At 43.4% G+C, this 20,933-nt stretch overlaps 1 protein-coding gene across 3 annotated transcripts in view; it reads right to left on the reverse strand.

The window, feature by feature from the left end:
• Positions 1-20,933, reverse strand: part of cadm3 (cell adhesion molecule 3) — a 154,681-nt gene that overhangs the window by 49,110 nt on the left and 84,638 nt on the right. For all 3 annotated transcript variants that reach the window (XM_058091024.1, XM_058091031.1, XM_058091040.1), the window contains one exon: positions 4,411-4,563. In XM_058091024.1, the coding sequence (XP_057947007.1) occupies positions 4,411-4,563 (153 nt within the window). The remainder of the gene's footprint in view (positions 1-4,410; positions 4,564-20,933) is intronic.

The following is a 20,933-nucleotide window of genomic DNA, read 5'->3' on the forward strand; positions in this document are numbered from 1 at the left end:
TTCAATGCAGCTCAGACGAAAATAAATATTTATGCAGGAGGGACGACCTCGCGTCACTTGACTGACAGGCGGAGCTCACATGCTTCCAACTCCACAAAGCAGAAAAACCTCCTGCTGCAGCCTTAATGTGAACATTTAATGTTTTCGTTCCACTAATTGAATTTCATTCCAGGAGAATTAGCGTAAAAAGGCTCCTTTTACACACACACTGTGATGTAGCCAGAGAAGAGCAAAATGGAGAAACATTTGAGGGATAAACGCTCTCAGTGGGCTCAAACCTCGCTCGTCTAGATATTCTCACCTTTATAGGCCAACCGCAAAAATATGTCTACAATTAGTTGACAGCAAAAAAAAAAAAAAAATACAATAAACACAAGACGGAGACAAATCGATACTTGAAAGAGCATGTGTGGCACTCCAAAGCTGATTAGTCCCAATCCAATCAATGAACACAACCGTGTTTGCCACCCCCCGAATGGGCTCACTGTGGTTTATTGTTGGCGGCGATGGCGGCAGCGAGGAAGCGTCACACAAAGGTAATAACGTCTGTCTGCAGACATGATGACTGAGGAGGAGAGGGCGTGACCTTACACAGAGGTAGGCAGCATGGATAATAACCTGGAGGAAAGTCCAGGAAGCTTTGACACCAAGGGGGGGCACACAGAACGTAATGGAATTGTTAGTTTGGTCACACTTTAAATGATGTCCACTATAATTACTCAAATAACATTGTGAGAGACAAAATGGGTTTTCCATAATGTATTAATGATTAATGATTGCTGTTTTGTGGTTGAATGTGGACTATTCATTCATTCATTCATTCATTTTCTACCGCTTTTTCCTCACGAGGGTCGCAGCGGGTGCTGGAGCCTATCCCAGCTGTCTTCAGGCGAGAGGCGGGGTACACCCTGGACTGGTGGCCAGCCAATCACAGGGCACATATAGACAAACAACCATTCACACTCACATTCATACCTATGGACAATTTGGAGTGGCCAATTAACCTAGCATGTTTTTGGAATGTGGGAGGAAACCGGAGTACCCGGAGAAAACCCACACATGCACAGGGAGAACATGCAAACTCCACACAGAGATGACCGAGGGTCTCCTAGCTGTGAGGTCTGGGCGCTAACCACTCGATCTCTGTGCAGCCCTTCATTTATTTATCTATATAATTTATATGTATTTATTTAAGCATTTGATGTTTGCTAAATACAAGGATGAAGAGTCTTGAACCAGTCATGATGTGCTATATATATCACTATATTGACACTTACTATGGTACCCATTATGGCATTGGATGCTCATATCACCTCGTACTTCGGTATGAGGTGCATTATTAAAAAAAAAACAACAACCTTAAACTGTATTATGGAAAGCAGGAAGTGAACAAATGTAACAGTTAGTGATTGTAATAGTACCAGATGGAGGGGTAGGATTTAATAAGCTTTGCTTCTTCCTACTCCTTTTGGACATGTGGAACTGGGAACTGATTATGGGATGCACTCAATTGTAATCTGATGCATGTTCAAATGAAATTAAACCATTACCATTTACTTTGCAAAAATTCACTCATCCCCAAATTCTGCCCACACTCCCAAGTACAGCAGGTTGGGACCAGGGCTTCAGCTGCTGCCTAATGGATGATCACATCAGGGGCCTCGAAAAACTCACCACACCCTGCCAAATGTTGCCCCAATCCCAAAGCGCCACTGCAGTGAGACATTTATTGTGGCACGTCTCGCAGGGTGCAAAACTTACATCACTTTCACAAAGACAGGAAGTTCCACACTCGGCAGACATGTTTGTTCTGGATGCTAATAGGTGGAGGGTAAGGTGCATCAAAAAACACAATTATTGAATTTTGATATGGCTGCGTACTAAAAGTGTTCCAATATATGTAGAAACACATAAAAATATTTTTCCAATCCATGATTATTTAGGGGTGCCACCATACATCTGTTTTTGTGGAATAAAGTGGTGAACAGTTCAATGGTCGCCATGGAGATTTGAGGTCAGCAAAGACTGCAGCTCAAGAACTCTCAGGTGATCTTTATGTTTTTGTTGGTATTTATACTCCTATTATATATTACTACTAAATTTGTGGTTTTGTCTTTGAAATTTGAACGATTTGTAGTCATATTTATAGGTATTTAGTGCTCATTGCCTCTACTGTAGCTAACATTAGCTAGCTACAGTTTGCTAATGACAGTTAGCTAATAGCTGAGCAAGCCTAACATCAAACATCAAAATTCAATAATTGTGTTTTTTGATGCACCCTATTGGATATACGTACATTATTACTACCAAATTTGTGGTTTTGTCTTTGTAATTTGAACGATTTGTAGTCATATTTATAGGTATTTAGTGCTCATTGCCTCTACTGTAGCTAACATTAGCTAGCTACAGTTTGCTAATGACAGTTAGCTAATAGCTGAGCAAGCCTAACATCAAACATCAAAATTCAATAATTGTGTTTTTTGATGCACCCTATTGGATATACGTACATTATTACTACCAAATTTGTGGTTTTGTCTTTGTAATTTGAACGATTTGTAGTCATATTTATAGGTATTTAGTGCTCATTGCCTCTACTGTAGCTAACATTAGCTAGCTACAGTTTGCTAATGACAGTTAGCTAATAGCTGAGCAAGCCTAACATCAACAACAGTAATATAGAGTAGACAGTATTACTGATGCTTCATATTTACAATAGACAATCAAGCAATTAAGTTTGAAGTTTAGTTAATGTTCTTATCCCTGTGTGTTTCTAGTGAGTTTGCCAGTAGAGAGAGTTTATTTAAATGTGTTACTATTGACCTTTGTGTTTACAATAAAATTAAAAAAAAACAACGTGTTTAAACTTTATATGTATGTCAAATATCCATCACTGCTACATAAAATTCAGGGTAAGGCCATGTGAACATGTCCCATTTACCGCCATTCATTTTGTCAATAGGACAAATGAATGGTGAATCTTGAAAGTTGAATTCTGAGGAATACCCAATCTGCCCAAAGAGAAAAATATATTTACTTTAATAACCCTATAGAAAATGATGCTGTATAGAAGTTCATTGTACTCAACATTTCCACGTCAACTTTTTGGCAATTAGACTAGAAATTGCACATTTTCCGGAATTTTACAAAAGTTTATGTGTGACGTGGCACCTCTAAATCTCAATGAATTTCCTCAAAACTTTGTAAAAGACATTTTTATGTTCATTAAAAAAATGGAATGCCAGCCAAATTGATATTATGAAATTAAAATTTCCCATTCAAATTTGATGCACCCTAGTGGAGGGGCTTGGCGTTATGAAGCAAGTATTGGTTGATATCGATACCGTGCTTTTTCACCGATATCGGACGACACCGATGTGTGGCCCATCGATCTAGCACCCCTAGTCAACATTGGGCGCCGATTCCCATGTCATTGCATAGAGCCCGTATCATTTATGGCAGTCCAAATGTATTTGTGGCAACCTGTTACAAATAAATAATGCATGGAAAACGCTAGTGTGTGTGTGCGGTTGAATTGTGCAAACATGTGATGTACTTAAATGGGACTTTGTTGAGAAACAAAGTACATCCTCTAGTACAGGGGTCTCAAACATGCAGCCCGCGGGCCAAATGTGGACCGCAGGACACTAGTTTGAGGCCTCCGCCCTAATATGAAAGTTTAATGTTAGGGCGGCCCGCGCAAGTTTGATATGGATGCTGTATGGTATCATGTACCCAGAAAAAACGATTACGTTTGATTAATGTTCATGTTAAAGGTTAAATAACTGTTAATAGTTATCCTCCCTATCCGTGTGGAAGTGGTACGTTTTTGGCTATTTAAGTTTAAAGGAAATAACTTGAAGGCTACCGTTTAGGTCGCTAGCTCTCTAGTTTGCGAGTTAGCATGTGTCTCAAGACCCTGCAGTTGCGCAATATGTTGTAAATAAAAAGAGTATAAATGTGACTATAGTCGTGTTTTGTCATGTCTACAGGGCTCTAATAATGCTTTGTTCATTTTAATCTGAAAAAAATAATTTGTCTACCCACCAACTATATGTGGTTTCTTAAGTTTTTATTATTTGCCGTTTTATTATTATTATTATGTTTATTTATTACTGATTGATTGATTTTCTTTGTGCAGAAAAATAAAAATTAAGATATTTGAGAACAGTGGAATGTTTTATCAGAGCTTTTATTGTAGAAAATTGGAACCAAAGCACTGAAAAAGTTTGTATATTTTTCTGTTTTTAATAAATGCGTTTTTTTTTTTTTGGAAAACCTGATGTGGCCCAGCCTTGCCCAGACCCTAGCTCCAGTGGCCCCCAGGTAAATTGAGTTTGAGACCCCTGCTCTAGTATGAGTACTAGTGGATGTAAATGACTGAAAGTCCAAATCCAAGTCCAAGTGACCCACCTAGCACGGTGACGGTGGCCCGGGCGGTGCGCACCGGCATGGTGAAGATGGAGCAGGTGTACTCGCCCTCGTCGGACAGCTGCACCTCGGAGATGGTGATGGAGAGCTCGGTCGGTGTGGAGCGGTGCAGCTGGATGCGGTTATCTCGCAGAGCTGCGGGGAGAACACAGGTAAGACGGCGGCCATCATTACAAATGTGCATGCATAATTGATGGGGGGGCTCATGAATCTTTTAGCTTGAACTAAGCTGAACAGGCTAAGCCAGGCACTTAATTTTTCATGATCCTAATTGCTGGCTGGTTTTCTTTGGAAGATTTATGCCGAGTCATGATGTTTTTACAGTGCATCCTGTATATTGTTATTAATATTGCACTTTTTTTTGCATATTTCCTCAAGTGTTGCTTGGATGTTTGCTTCAATAACAAAAGAAAAGGAGGTAAAAAAAATGAGATGAAAAGGCCTGTGGAGGCTGAGGAGGGACGAGGATGAGAGAGAATGAAGGTGGGGGGAGGGAGAGGGGGTGACGACAAGGGGCGAGGCGGAGCAATCATCAAGATAAAGAATAGCAAAGAGAGGTCGGGCAAGCCAGTGAAGGGATGCAGAGAGGAAGGAAGGAAGGAAGAAAGGGAAGGAGGGAGGGGGCATGGGGGAGGGGACAAAAAGGACAGCAGAGGTGAGACAAAAAAGAAGAGGAAGAGTGAAAATTCCCAGCACATGGGGAGAAATCATTACTCGGGATGTGTGTGTGATGTAGCAGAAGGCGGTAGGCACAAAGAAGACAACGAGACAACGCCATCTTGGAGAGGAGACACAAAGTGAGCGTAAAAAAGACAGGAATAAGAAGAGAGGATAAGTGGGCGTGTCCTTATTTTGACGTTGATGATGATGTAACGCTAGGAAATAATGTCTATTCTCATTGACGGCCATGACCTCAACTAACCTCAATAAGTTTGTCTTTATACCTCATGTCCCTGCCTAAATGTCTTCATATTTGTCTTTCTGCTCACATTCCAATCCGTCTCCCCGCTGTCCGTCCATCTGTCTATGACTCTGTCTACCTCCGTGCATGTCCCCCTCTCTCTCGCCGTCTGTCTTGTTAGCTGCCTCTTCTTTCTGTCTTCCGGTTTGTCTGTTTTTCCTGCATCACCACCGGATCTATTTGCCTACCTGTTGCATACCTCCAAGTGTCCATCTGTTATTCTGTCTCTGCGTGTCTGCCCGTCTGTCTCACCATCTGTCTGCATGTCTGTCCGTCTTTCTGAATGTTTGAGTCTCTTGTCTCTGTCGTCCCGACAGTCAGCATCTTTGCCTTGTCGGTCTGTCTGTCTCTTCATCTGTCCCTCTCTCCATCTCGCCACCTGTCGATCTCTCCATCTATCCCTCTGTCCATCTGTCCCTCTGTCCATCTGTCCCTCTCTCCATCTGTCCCTCTCTCCATCTGTCCATCTGTCTCGCTCTCCATCTGTCCCTTTGTCCATGTCTCTCTCTCCATCTGTCCATCTGTCCATCTCTCCATCTGTCCCTCTCTCCATCTGTCCCTCTGTCCCTCTCTCCATCTGTCCCTCTGTCCATCTGTCCCTCTCTCCATCTGTCCCTCTGTCCCTTTGTCCATCTGTCCCTCTCTCCATCTGTCCATCTGTCCCTCTGTCCCTCTCTCAATCTGTCCATCTGTCCCTCTCTCCATCTGTCCCTCTGTCCATCTGTCCCTCTCTCCATCTGTCCCTCTGTCCATCTGTCCCGCTCTCCATCTGTCCCTTTGTCCATCTGTCCCTCTCTCCATCTGTCCCTCTGTCCATCTGTCCCTCTCTCCATCTGTCCCTCTGTCCATCTGTCCCGCTCTCCATCTGTCCCTCTCTCCATCTGTCCCTTTGTCCATCTGTCCCGCTCTCCATCTGTCCCTCTGTCCATCTCTCCATCTGGCCATCTGTCCAACTGTCCATCTGTCCCTCTGTACATGTGTCCCTCTTTCCACTTGTCCGTGTCTCTGTTTGCCATAGTCCATACAGGCTCCTCAGGTTCTTTGTGCAGCACCGCCAGTCTAATTTGGTCCTCCAACAAGAGAAAGACATAACAAGAGGACATAAAGACAACAGTCTGGTGAGTGGCTGCACTCTTGTGTTTCCACATGAAAGCCGGCTTTGACGTCGCTGTGACAACGTGTTTGTTGACACGCAAAGAGCGACTTCGGCTGAAGTGACAGCGATACGACACGATTGGCGGCGGCACCGCGGCACGTTAGCTCGGCAAAGGGAAGCTTGAAAGAGGCTGACACGGCTCACCAGCGTGAGGAGTGAACGCACGGGAGAAAGCAGGTGCAGGAAAGCGACGCAGACACTCTCATCCCGTCTGACGTTTCTCGGAAAGAACGGACCTAAGCTGGGATCAGTGCCGTAAATATTTAGGCTTTTTTTTTCTTTTTTAAAGATGCATCACACTTGCCAGGCTGGCTTTGCCAAAGAGAATTAATCCCTGACAGCTAACATGCTAATCTGCTAGCTTGTCCTACTTTGTTGTTTTATTTGTTTATGTAGGCTGTCACGCTGGGCGTCTTGCATTAGCAGGAGTTGTAAAAGAAAAAAAAAGGAAAATAAAAGCAATGCAACAAGACAACAGAGGCTTGAAGGAGCTGGGCTTAAAGTTCATATGGATCCATATGTCTTATTTCCTCTTCCTGTGGCAGATGGCGAAGATGTAGTTTTAAAATTTAGCTCTAAAATTTACTTGAGGAAATTCACTGCAGCACCGCTGGCATTTAAAAATGTCAGAGTCATCCATCCATCCATCCAATCATCCATCCACCCACCCATCCGCCCATCCATAAACCCACCGACCCACCCATCATCCATCCATCCACCCAAATCCGCCCAACCACCCATCCATCCATCCAACTATCCACCAAATCCACCCATCCAACCATCCATCCAACCCACCCATCCATCTACCCATCCACCCACCCGCCCATGCATCCATCCATCCACCCACCCATCTACCCATCCAATCCGCCCATCCACCCACCCACCCACCCATCCATCCATCCATACATCCAACCATCCACCCAATCCACCCATCCAACCATCCATCCTCCCACCCACCCACCCATCTACCCACCCATCCACCCATCCATCTACCCATTCACCTACCCATCCACCCGCCCATCCATCCACCCATCCATCCACCCACCCATCCATCCAACCATCCACCCAATCCACCCATCCATCCTCCCACCCGCCCATCCATCTACCCATTCACCCACCCACCCATCCATCCACCCGCCCACCCATCCGCCCATCCATCCATCCACCCATCCACCCACCCATCCATCCATCCATCCATCCATCCAACCATCCTCCCAATCCAACCATCCATCCAGAAATTGAGTGTCACCACACTTGGCAACACTCAATTTCGGTGGCATCTTCTCACTCTTGTCTCTTTGTTTTGTTTACCTGTCTCTCTCTCTCTCTCACACACACACACACACGCCTTCACTCCACATATTTTTCCGTTATTACATCCAACACTACTCTATCTCTACGCCTTATCACCAAGGAAGGTCACTACATTTGTCTTCATGAACTTCCTCTTTTTCGAGTGTGTGTGTGGGTGTGTCCACGGTCAAAATCGCACGTACATACGCACGTATACACACAAGCACACGTGCACGCCAACGCCCCTGGACTCTGCTCCCCACTATCACTCTTTTTAATTCTGGTCTCGTCAGCTCTCCTCCTCCTCACGTCGTGGTCTGACATCACACACATTTGTCATCGTCTCTTGACTGACTGGGGGCTTTTTTTCCTTACTAACCCCCCCTCGTTTTTCAAGATAAACGCCGTAATGTGCAGGTGTGATGGTTTTCCCAAAACAATGTGATAGCTTGCTAGAAGTGCGGGTTTGTAAAGTCACGTTCAAGGGAGGTTCAAGAGCCCAAATTGTCCATAGGTATGCTAGTAGGCTGCATGGTGAACAAGCGCAGACCTCACAGCTAGGAGACCCGAGTTCAATTCCACCCCACCATCTCTGTGTAGAGTTTGCATGTTCTCCCCGTGCATGCGTGGGTTTTCTCCGGGTACTCCGGTTTCCTCCCACATTCCAAAAACATGCTAGGTTAATTGGCCACTCCAAATTGTCCATAGGTATGAATGTGAGTGTGAATGGTTGTTTGTCTATATGTGCCCTGTGATTGGCTGGCCACCAGTCCAGGGTGTACTCCGCTTCTCACCGCATATCCGCAACACTAGTGAGGATAAGCAGTATAGAAAATGGACGGATGGATAAATACTGATGAATACCCAACAATATCAGCGCTCTTTGAGTTATGAAATGATGACACATGCTCAAGTACGAGTGAATACACTTTCACCGACAGCACAAAACACAAACACAAATGCACATTAAACACTTTTAAACCGCATTTTGTTTTTTGCCAGGGATGCTTCGTGTTGACATGCAGAGCACAATCTTTCCACCCTGGTGGCGGTCGGCAAGCGACTCCGCACCTTTCTGATAATCATGGTCATAATCACATGATAATGAAGTTCCATTCAACCATCCATTTTCTATACCGCTTGTCCTCACTAGAGTCTATATCAGCTGTCTTTGGGCGAGAGGCAGGGTACACCCTGGAGTGGATGATAATGAAGTTAAGTAAAAAAAGAAGTAAAATCATCAAAAATCTACTTGAGATGGTGGGTTTTGGGAGCTGGGGCCACATTATCATAACTGGCCATGGCGCATATGTCATTGTAATGGACTAATGGACGCTGTAGGGAAGAGGAATAACGCTGTGGGAGACAAAGTGATAAGCACAACAAATACTGTTCGTTTAGAAATACATGAGAACTTTTTTCTGTCGCTTCTGTTGTTGTTCTTTACAGAATATCACAAACAAGACAGCCACCTGTGAGTGTGTTTAGATTGAGAGGGGGGCCAACAGCAGCCCCCTCTGCTTGTCGCAAGTTGCTTTTTTGGGAAAGAGTATCTAAATATTGTGGCTCAGTCGGTAACACTCCTGCTACATCTTATTCTCTGGCAGACCACGTGCATATGAAATATGTTCTCAAGCTGAGTTACTGTACCATGCATACCGCCACCGACTGTAAGCAGCTGGAACAACAAGCTGCATTCATACAGCAAATATAAGGTGTTTATGAGCCAAGGCCCTCCCAAAGACAGCTGGGTGAGGCCTATGGGGACTAGCTGCATGGAAGATGGATGGATGGGTGGATTGGGTGGGTGGGTGGATGGGTGGATGGTTGGATGGATGGATGGGTGAGTGGGTGGATGGATGGATGGATGGATGGATGGATGGATGGATGGGTGGATTGGGTGGGTGGATGGATGTGTGAGTGGGAGGATAGATGGGTGGGTTGATTGGATGGGTGGTTGGGCGGAAGGATGGGTGGGTGGATGGATGGGCGGATTGGGTGGATGGGTGGGTGGATGGATAGATGGATGGATGGGTGGGTGGATGGGTGGATTGGGTGGGTGGATGGGTGAATGGATGGGTGAATGGATGGGTGGGTTGATTGGATGGGTGGTTGGGCGGATGGATGAGTGGGTGGGTGGATGTATGGGTGGAGGGATGGGCGGGTGGGTTGATTGGATGGGTGGTTGGGCGGATGGATGGGTGGGTGGGTGGATGGATGGGTGGATGGATGGATGGGCGGATTGGGTGGGTGGATGGATGGATGGGTGGGTTGATTGGATGGGTGGTTGGACGGATGGATGGGTGGATGGATGGGAGGATTGGGTGGGTGGGTAGGTGGCTGGCTGGATGGATGGGCGCCAAATCTCCATATTAAAGAATGCATGGGAAACACTGGCAATAATTATCTATCTAATAAGCGTTACACCTTTGTAGATGAGTTAAAAGATGCTAACCTTTGACTTTGGCAAGTCAATAATAATAAAAAAAAATCATAATATGAAACAGAATAAAAATGCTAACTGAACAAAAACCAAAAACAATGAGATGTCACCAATGAGGGACATTTCACATTCAAATCACAAAAAAAAAAACAATAAAACCGATGTGTTCAGAGGCTATAACAGCTGAAAGCTGATGACAGATGCAAGTAAAGATTATGCTGCCGTATATTCCGCACCGAAACCAGCAGTAAGAGCCCATATAGCAGTCTCAATGTTACTCATCTGTCAGAGGCTTTTATCTCAAGCAGCTGGTAATTCACTGACTGCGGTCTACAGTAAGAGACCCTGGAGGAAGCACTAAATCTATTCAAGAAGACAAAGTGCACGGCGATCAGGTAAAGCAGCGCATGGCATAAGATGTAAGTGCTGGCAGAGACCATCTCTTCCAGTCTCGCAGGAGAGCAGCCTCTAAGAGACTCTTGACCGTGGAGAGGAAGGCCTGAGCTCTAATAGCATTTACTAGCTTAGCCACCTGGGACTTCGACATGGCAAGGAAGATCTGGACTGAGATTGAAAGTTAAGCCTGATGCCAGCATTCAACCATCAGACTGGTATTAAAATGCATTCTGATGCTTGTTTGCTTCAGACATTAAAAACGAATACGCAAAGATGAAAAGCATGCTAAAAACTTTTAGCATGCTAAAAGTTTTTTTTCTAAAAACTTTTGATTTGGATTTGAAGTGGAAAAATATCGCACTGCATTCGAAATGTACTCTAACTGCAGTGGTGCACCACACGCAGTGGTAATTTCGTCCAGTGCACCACTGAGCGCAGCCAATTTGGTTATCTGGTAGCCTGGGCTGCGCCAAGATGGGCATGGCGGCGCACCAAAAGGGAGGTGTTCACGTTTTCAGCTTGGTGCAATGAAAGTTTCCTGACAAAACAGCCTGTCAAAGGTGCGCTGAAAGCTCGCCAGCTCCGACCTGGTCTATTCTCGGCATAGGCGAAGTGCACCCGGCGCAGTGGTAAATTGGCTGACAATTTGGCTGAAACCTGTTCTGACTGTATTTTCAGTGTAGTCCAAATATTCAAGCCCAAGCATGCTAAAAGTTTTTAGCATGCTAAAAGTTTTTTTTTTTTTTTCTAAAAACTTCAGTACGAGGTGCATTATTAAAAAATAAATAAATAAAATACAAAAAAAACTTTGACTGTATTGACTGTATTGACTGTAAACTGTATTATGGAAAGCAGGAAGTGAACAAATGTAACAGTTAGTGATTGTAAAAGTACCTGATGGAGGGGTAGGATTTAATCAGCTTTGCTTCTTCCTACTCCTTTTGGACATGTGGAACTGTGAACTGATTATGGGATGCACTCAATTGTAATCTGATGCATGTTCAAATTAAATTAAACCATTACCATTACCATAGAGACAAAGAGTCAGTATGATTGACAGGACTGACTGACTTTTCATGGCATCAGTAAATCCTCCACAAGACACTAGGCTTTTTTCTGAACGAGAAGTCTCATCACATTTTCATCTCGCAAGACCTTGGGACACAAGATCTTGTGACACCCCCCAGTCAAAAGTCAGTACATTTATCCAGAATCCGAACAATTTTGTGCGTATGTTATTAGATGACCTACAGGAAATGGAGGTGTAACTATGTACGTCTCCTCCATCTCTGCCATGCTCTTTGTGTTGGAAGCCTGCAGGGAAAGGGAAAGGAGTATCTCATGTCGTTTCAGCACATCCATATATTCCCTTTCCTCCTCTGCCTTATTTGCCTTCTTTCCAGAACTCTCTATTTGCTCTCCATGAGGAAGGCAAGTAGGAAGTGTTGGTGAAGCAAAGAAGTGCATCCCTTACAGACAAATATTTTCACACTTCAACTTGAGCGCCAACCTGCATACTTGCCAAATATACTTGGTGAGTGTTTTGGGTGTGAGCGGATTTTTCCAAGCAAGGGGTTAGATTCACAAAACTTCCACTTCCTAGCAATTCCTTTCAACCGATGTGGATGATGCCCATGTTCCCATCTGTTCATCTTCTCCTGCTCCCTTATCATCCCTCCCATCACAGAGCTGATATGGGTTCAGTGACCGCAGGCTCCTCTTGATCAAACCACTGCCTCTCATCAAAGGCCGCCAATTGATCCTGGATCAGTGCGCCGACCATGAAACACTTGTTAGACCGCCACCTTTTCTCGCTCTCTCTTTCCTAAACCTCTTGTCCCACTTCCCCCACCTTCTGATGGAATTAAAAATAATCATCTCAGAAGTGCTGTGTGCATAATCAATGAAAGAGGAGACGATGAGGCAAAGTTTGCCCGGGGTGCCGAGAAGTGGAAACGAGCCGGCATCGGTGCCAGTCACAAGTTGGAAGGCAGACGTTGTAGGATGAGTGCGTGGGCTCGTGGCGATGTGCCGCGTTGTGTTTACACCGCTGCAAAGCCGAGTGGGCGCTGCTGGCGTGTAACGCTGACCGAGCAGAACCAGATTACACGTAGAGGGCATGACCATGTGGATGCATGCAAAAAAAATATATACCTGTTTATCCTCTCGTTCTTCACAGGAAACACCCGTATTTCTCCATTCTTTCCCGTTACCCTCCCATTTACATATATTTCTAGTATTTTCTTCAGATGATCTAATATGTTGCCTGTCTAATATCCTAAAAATAAGCCATCTTTCTTGGCATCTGCTAACCCTCTCACTCTAGTGGAGTCAGTATGGGCATGCTGCAGTTTACAGTAAGCAACAACAATCCCGATTCATACCAAAAACATATGTAATGTTAATGTTACATATCTGTATCCACCAGGGGCTCCACGCACTATGATGACTCCATAGCGGCCACAAAGGTCCCAATGTACCGTTGTTGTACCGAAGAAAACATGCAATGAAACGCATATGATGTTGCTTTCAAGTTAAAGGCAATCAATTTGGCTGTCAGATTTGACTGGATAATACACAGATAGCCGAAGTGGTTCCAAAGCAACCGACACCGAAAAGAAGATTGAAGATTTTATGGGTGGACCACTGTGGTGTCTCAGTTTTATCAGACAAAAGGACTGCCTATCAGGGCAGACATGGCTTTTTGTCAAAAACTCCTTTCCGACTACGAGGAAAGGCTGGGCGACTGCCAGTTGAAGGATACTGAGAGCAACATAGAGAAACAAGACCAAGAGAGACTGTGAAGATGGAATTATGACGCTGTTCAATTCTGACACAGAAGAGGAAGACTTTAGTATGGCGATGAATGACTTTTCTGGTAGGCTACGGTTATCTACAGTACCGCTCAAAGTTGTGCAGCGTTTTTCTGTCCTTGTTAGACCCAGTTTGTGCTGCTCTCTGAAGGGAGTAGTTAACAGAAAATTCTGAACCTTTTCCCGAAGCCGTCACATGGTACAGCCAGGCAGCGAGGCTTCGGACGTCATCAATTCCGGCACCTCCCCCCAATGAATCAAGCCTTGGTACACGCTTCGCGGAAGTGCCCACTCGATTACTCGACACACGCTTCGAAGCCCCGGCACCTCTTGTAACGGCACTACTTCTAGTCGTCCATCCATATGCGAATCCATCCGTCTAGCCGTCCATCCGTATGCGAATCTATCCATCTTGTCGTCCATCCATATGTGAATCTATCTATCCATCTAGTCGTCCATCCATATGCGAATCTATCCGTCTAGTCGTCCATCCATATGCGACTCTATCTGTCGAGCCGTCCATCCATATGCAAATCTATCCATCTAGTCATCCATCCATATGCGAATCTATCCGTTTAGTCGTCCATCCGTATGCGAATCTATCCGTCTAGTCGTCCATTCATATGCGAATCTATCCGTCTAGTCGTCCATCCATATGCGAATCTATCCGTCTAGTCGTCCGTCCATATACGAATCTATCCGTCCAGTCGACCATACATATGCGAATCTATCCATCTCGTCGTCCATCCATCTATACAATGAAATGCTACGTGTGACACCAAACCAGCTTCTGATAATAAAAGTGCTAGAAGTGCTATCATATTGATTGTGTTGTGTGAGTCGGAGAGTGAAAAGTCCAATTAGTGAGTACCAGAGTGACAAATTTGTGCGGGCTTAGTTAACCTTAAAAATAAATTGGCTTTTTTAAATCTTTGAAGTGTCTCTTCTCTCCTCACTCTTGTCTTTCTTTCCACTGTGGCTTCTTTATAAAGATACTTGAAGAAAAGGCTGGTCCACACGAACACACACAATAGAAAAAGTCTTCTTTCATGTTGTCGCTTTCAAACTCTGTGTTTTTGTCGGCGTTTGCTAATACACTCTCCGGAGGGCTGCAAGGAATGATGCAATGTGGATCAATGCAAGTTTCTTTTTTCCCCTTCTCGCATTTCAATGCATCAATTTGTCCGTGTTTCATTCAAAGACGCTTCACGCTGTAAGTGGCCAAAGCTTCTCCAAGCCGTAGGACGTGTATTTAATGGAGTGATTTACAAGCGGAGTACACAGAGTGCCCACCTTCTGCCGCTCTCCTCCCACTAGGTGAGAGCTTCCTCGTCCACGACGGTTTGTAAAGCACCAGGGAGCCATTAGCTCGTTAAACTGCACTGAGACACATCGCAGGTTTGATGCCTGCTGACATCGCAGGCAACCGCATATGAAATAATAAATAGGACTCTACTTAGAGTCTCACCAAAACTCTGAAAAAACTTGATATAATAGAAGAGAAACACACGTTTAAATATACAACATCGGCTCCTGGGTTCAAGTGTTGAAGTGTTCTGCAAAGTAAATGTACTTTTGTTAGAAACTATCCAACTCTGAGCTGAATAGGCGTTTTTTTTTGTAATCAGGCAAAACAATTTGTCTCCACACTGCAACGTGTTTGTTAGCAAACGAGTGAATTTGCATGAGGGTGGAATGTGACCTTTATACCGCAGTTTTGCATCAACAAACAGCTCATCTGCATCTGCCATTGTGTTCCTGCTGCACAGAATAACTTAAAGAAGGTACATAATGTCTTTTCTTGCAATGCTTACAGGTGGAAAGTCTGCTTCTGGTTGGCACAGAAAGTAAGGAACAATCATTTATGAAAAGCAGATGTAACGTATTTTCCAAACTATAAGTCTCACTTTTTTTCATAGGTTGGCTGTTCCTGCGACTTATACTCCAGAGCGACTTATAAATGAAAAAAGTGTTTATGTTACATAAACACTGGACACCTTTTCTGGTCACGTTTATTTTTGGTGTAGCTGAATAACTAAATATAAATAAAATAAATAAATATATAAATAAACAAAGACCAGGGTTTAATTCCGCCCTCGGCCATCTTTGTGTGGAGTTTGCATGTTCTCCCCGTGCATGCGTGGGTTTTGTCCGGGTACTCCGGTTTCCTCCCACATTCCAAAAACATGCTAGGTTAATTGGTGACTCCAAATTGTCCATAGGTATGAATGTGAGTGTGAATGGTTGTTTGTCTATATGTGCCCTGGCCAACCAGTCCAGGGTGTACCCCGCCTCTCGCCCGAAGATGGCTGGGATAGGCTCCAGCACCCCCGCGACCCTCTTGAGGAAAAGCGGTAGAAAATGAATGAATGAATAATCACCATTAATATTACCATTTTCATTGTTATAGTTGTAACAATTTTTTAATTTTTACATTTTTTTTTATTTTACAGACTTCATTGCTTCTTGTAGAGTGCTGTATAATTCCATTTGTTGTTTTCTGAAATCCACAGTATTTGTGCAGTATTTTCCATATGGATCGGTTGAAGGAAATACATCGGTGTCTTTGTCCGGATTAGCAAGTTAATAAAATAAAGTCGGTTGCTGAATTTAGCGTTTTAAATCCGCCATGCCTGCAGAGTGCGTCGATGCTATCGTTATTTTATAAGTATAATTGGAGTTTTAAACTTTTCATTTGATTTCCTGGAAAGAGAGAGCCAATAAGGCAAATATTCTGAAATGCCATTCAGACGTTTTATCTTCGGGTAAACACAGCCTGCCTGTTGTAGTTTAATAAAACACTCAGTCCTTTAATAAAACATGAAAATGTCAATACAGAGCCCTAAGTTATCTCCTGATAATTCCTCCAATAATTGCAGCTATCTTATCTTTGGCATAAACAACCTCAAAGTGCAATGCAGCAAATAAGACTTTTAAAAGAGTTGGACTTGTTTGTCGTCTTGTTTGTGCGTCTTCATGTCCCTTGTGTTCATTTTTCTGTCTCATTGTCTCCGTCTCCTCGCAGTTTGGCATTAATGCACTGGAAAAAACCATCTGTTTCTCAGCCTTCCTTGCCGCTCTAATCTCTTCTATTAGCGGCACTCTACTCCAACGCATTCCCTCAAGGCTATCGCCGGGTCCTTAAAAGGGTCTTAAAATAAATGATCAAGAATTAAGGACTTAAAATATATCAACAGCGGCTAAAGCAATAGCAGATCCGTTCGGCGTTCATGGTTCCTTCTCGGAAATGTTCACGCCCCAAATTAAAGCGGGATTATTCGTCGTTGCGTCGGCATTAATGAACACGACCGGGCTCTGTGTCCCGCAACAATTAATTTCCTGATTTGCTTTATCATTAACGAGGCGGCTCCTGTTTGCTGAATTTTCATTAGCTCTGCTCCATTGCAAAAAAAAAATAAAAAAGGTTGCTTTTTTTAGTCATTCGCTTGTTTTTCATTCATTCATTCATTTTCGACCGCTTTTTTTTATCACGAGGGTCGCGGGGGGTGCTGGAGCCTATCCCAGCTGTCTTCGGGCGAGAGGCGAGGTACACCCTGGACTGGTGGCCAGCCAATCACAGGGCACATATAGACAAACAACCATTCACACTCACATTGAACGAATGAATTACAGACTAAAAAACAGTTTCTTTCCTTGAGCCATCATCTCCCTCAACAAGACGTAACCAAGGCAACCAATTGTCCTCTACAATGTAAACCCTTTGTTATTTATTATTTATTCTTCTAACTCTTCTGTTTATTCTTTATTTATTCTTCTAATTTCTATATTTTGTATTTTTTGTCATAGAGTCTTGCACTGAAAATGGAGCTGCTGCAATTTCATTCTACTACAGTAAACCTCGGCTATATCGGACGCGGATATATCGGAAATTCGCTCACAACGGACAGATAAAAAAGAACCAATTTTTCTGTAATGCATTTCCAATAAAAATTCATTGCATATGTATATCGGATTTTTTATAACGGATTTCGCCTATTTCGGACAAAATCTCCAGTCCCGTTCCAATGCATTTCCATTAAATTTCCCTCGCATATATCGGATGGCCGCATCGTGGCGCTCCGATTCGCCGAATCGTGACAGGCCGCTATACGACGTCATTTGCAGCGTTTGCAGCGTTGCCTGCGCGTCCAGGTACATTGGAAACATAGTCAAGGAAGTGCCTTTTTATAACGGATAAAATCCGATTCACGCATATACCGGATATAAATCCGATATATGCGTAAAACGGACATTTTCCGGTATACGCATATAACGGATTTCACTTATATCGGACAAAACCAGTGGGAACAATTGAATCCGATATATCCGAGGTTTACTGTATATGCAAAATGGGCTGCACGGCGGTCGTGTGGTTAGCGCGCAGACCTCACAGCTAGGAGACCCAGGTTCAATTCCACCCGAAGCCATCTCTGTGGAGTTTGCACCTGCACCTGTGATTGGCTGGCAACCAGTCCAGGGTGTACCCCGCCTCTCGCTCGAACACAGCTGGGATAGGCTCCAGCACCCCTGCGATTCTCGTGAGGATAAGCAGAGCACATATAGACAAACAACCATTCACACTCACATTCATACCTATGGACAATTTAGAGTGGCTAATTAACCTAGCATGTTTTTGGAATGTGGGAGGAAACCGGAGTACCCGGAGAAAACCCACGCATGCACACGGGGAGAACATGTAAACTCCGAGGGTGGAATTGAACCCTGGTCTCCTAGCTGTGAGGTCTGCGCGCTAACCACTAGACCGCCGTAAACGTAGCTTTGAAATGTGCAGCTCTTTCTTGGTCGGCGTGGCTCAGCGGGCTCGAAGCTAATTAAGTAGATATCAATTAGCGGGAACGGTGATAAAAGTCAGCTTCCCGTTCATGAACTCACGCCACCACGTGATGATGTTGGACATGGCGGAGATGTATCACCTCTTGTGTTAATCACCCGTTTGATCAATGACAGCCCAGACCTCTTCTGTCTTTATTTACCTCCCTCCATCTTTGTCTCAGACGTCCGTGACGAGCTCTTTCTCATGGCAACAAAGCTTTCTAAAACGCACAAAAATAAATAACTCAAAAAAAAAAAAGCATCCATCATTCTGTCATGGGTTATTTATCCCCGTCCTGCGTGTTTTGCGGCGTCCGTCTCTGATGTGTCCGTACCACAACGTCTCGTTGGCAGCCATCGCTGTGACTTGTCGCTCATCGTTTTTTTTGTTTTTCCTTCTTGCGCCTGCTTCACGTGTCATGGCGTCTGTGACTCGCACGCAAGCCGCCTGTCACTTTGTGTTCCGTGACAACGCGCCGAGCGCCATGTTAGACGACGCTGCGGTGTACGCTGGGAGACATGTGTTTTGATAGCTAATGATACCGTGGCGTCTGAAAAATACAGACCGTCTTTGTCGTTCCGACGCTCCATCATCCTTCAACCGATCAGCAAACAGACACAATTTTTGTATTTATTTGATGATCAATTAGTTAATTAGCATTCTTTATTTAGTATTTTTGTTTAGCTTAACGCAACTTAATTTACCCTTTCTTATTATATTTATACATGTTTTTTGGGCTTTTTTTGGGGGGGGGGTTCTCTCTTTCTCTCACCAATATCGCACAATTATGTGCCTGTGTACTATTATCGTATTACCACTTTTGTTTCCTGTTGGTATACATTCCACTTCTCCAGCGACAAATCTGTGACAAATATATAATATACGTAAATTATATAATATATGATATATAATAAAGTGGCACGGCAGTCGAGTGGTTAGCGCGCAGACCTCACAGCTAGGAGACCAGGGTTCAATTCCACCCTCGGCCGTCGCTGTGTGGAGTTTGCATGTTCTCCCCGTGCATGGGTGGGTTTTCTCCGGGTACTCCGGTTTCCTCCCACATTCCAAAAACATGCTAGGTTAATTGGCCACTCCAAATTGTCCATAGGTATGAATGTGAGTGTGAATGGTTGTTTGTCTATATGTGCCCTGTGATTGGCTGGCCACCAGTCCAGGGTGTACCCCGCCTCACGGCCCAAGACAGCTGGGATTGGCTCCAGCACCCCCACAACTCTCGTGAGGATAAGCTGTAGAAAATGAATGAATGAATGAATGAATATATATATAATATATAATATATAATATATAATATATAATATATAATATATAATATATAATATATAATATATAATATATAATATATAATATATAATATATAATATATAATATATAATATATGATACTTCACGACCCTCCCGTCTTCCTGTTGACTGTTTCACCTTCTCATTATGTTTGTAAATATCCACCTTATATAACAGTTGTAAATACACTTGATGTTTGCAATTTAAATAAATAAATAAATTCATTCATTCATTCATTCATTCATTTTCTACTCCTTATCCTCACAAGGATCGCGGGGGTCCTGGAGCCTATCCCAGCTGTACACCCTGGATAAATAAAATAATAATAAAATAATAAATAAATAATAAAATAATAAATAATAATAAATAATAAAAATGACTCCATGAACTGAAATACAAATATAATGCATTCGGAAGGCACATTCAAAGACATGTTGGCATATGCAGTTTCACTAGATGCCAGGAATATTATTATAATGTTGAGGGCATCACACTTGATTGCCGGCTTAATTATTTTTTTAATAATAATATAATCATAATAACGCAGGCTCCAAGCTAAAGCTAATCTTCTCAACCCCCAATGTCCTATCATCCACATATACGGCAACACACACAAAAGCATGAGTCTTATTTCAAAAGGCTTATTTTATCTTCTTATGTCTGCTATGTTGGGTAATACGAGTGTAAAGGTGACTATGTGGGTGTTATTTCTTTCTACGGGGCTCTAATGCTGACCTAAAATCTTATTTAAAAGGTCGGTGTCATAAGTTTTGTATGCTCTAGCTATAAAAATATTCCATTTATGAATAATGAATCCTACTTGGCAAAAATCATCATATCACAGTCGAGCCTGGAACCAATTAACTGCGATAAACGAGGGATTCCTCTAGTAATATATGAATATATTAAAATAACTGTCATTTATGGTTGTGTTAAATTACAGTGAGAACAGACATATTTCAGACATTGTTACAAATGGTGATTAACCATGATTAATTCATTCATGAACTGATTAATCTGATTAGAGATCACAATCTTTTGCCAGCTCTAATTCATTTATCATTTATCATATAGTTTGTTTATTTATCTATTACACAACATTTTGGTTCAGCTGCACGGAGGTCAAGTGGGTAGCGTGTAGACCTCACAGCTAGGAGAACCGAGTTCAATCCCAAGCTCTGCCATCTCTGTGTGGAGTTCGCACGTTCTCCCAGTGTACTCCAGTTTCCTCCCACATTCCAAAAACATGCTAATAAAAACATGTTAGCATGCTAACATGCTAATGAAATTGTCCATAGGTATGAATGT

This window comes from Doryrhamphus excisus, chromosome 1 (assembly GCF_030265055.1).
Source record: "Doryrhamphus excisus isolate RoL2022-K1 chromosome 1, RoL_Dexc_1.0, whole genome shotgun sequence".
NCBI lineage: Eukaryota > Metazoa > Chordata > Actinopteri > Syngnathiformes > Syngnathidae > Doryrhamphus > Doryrhamphus excisus.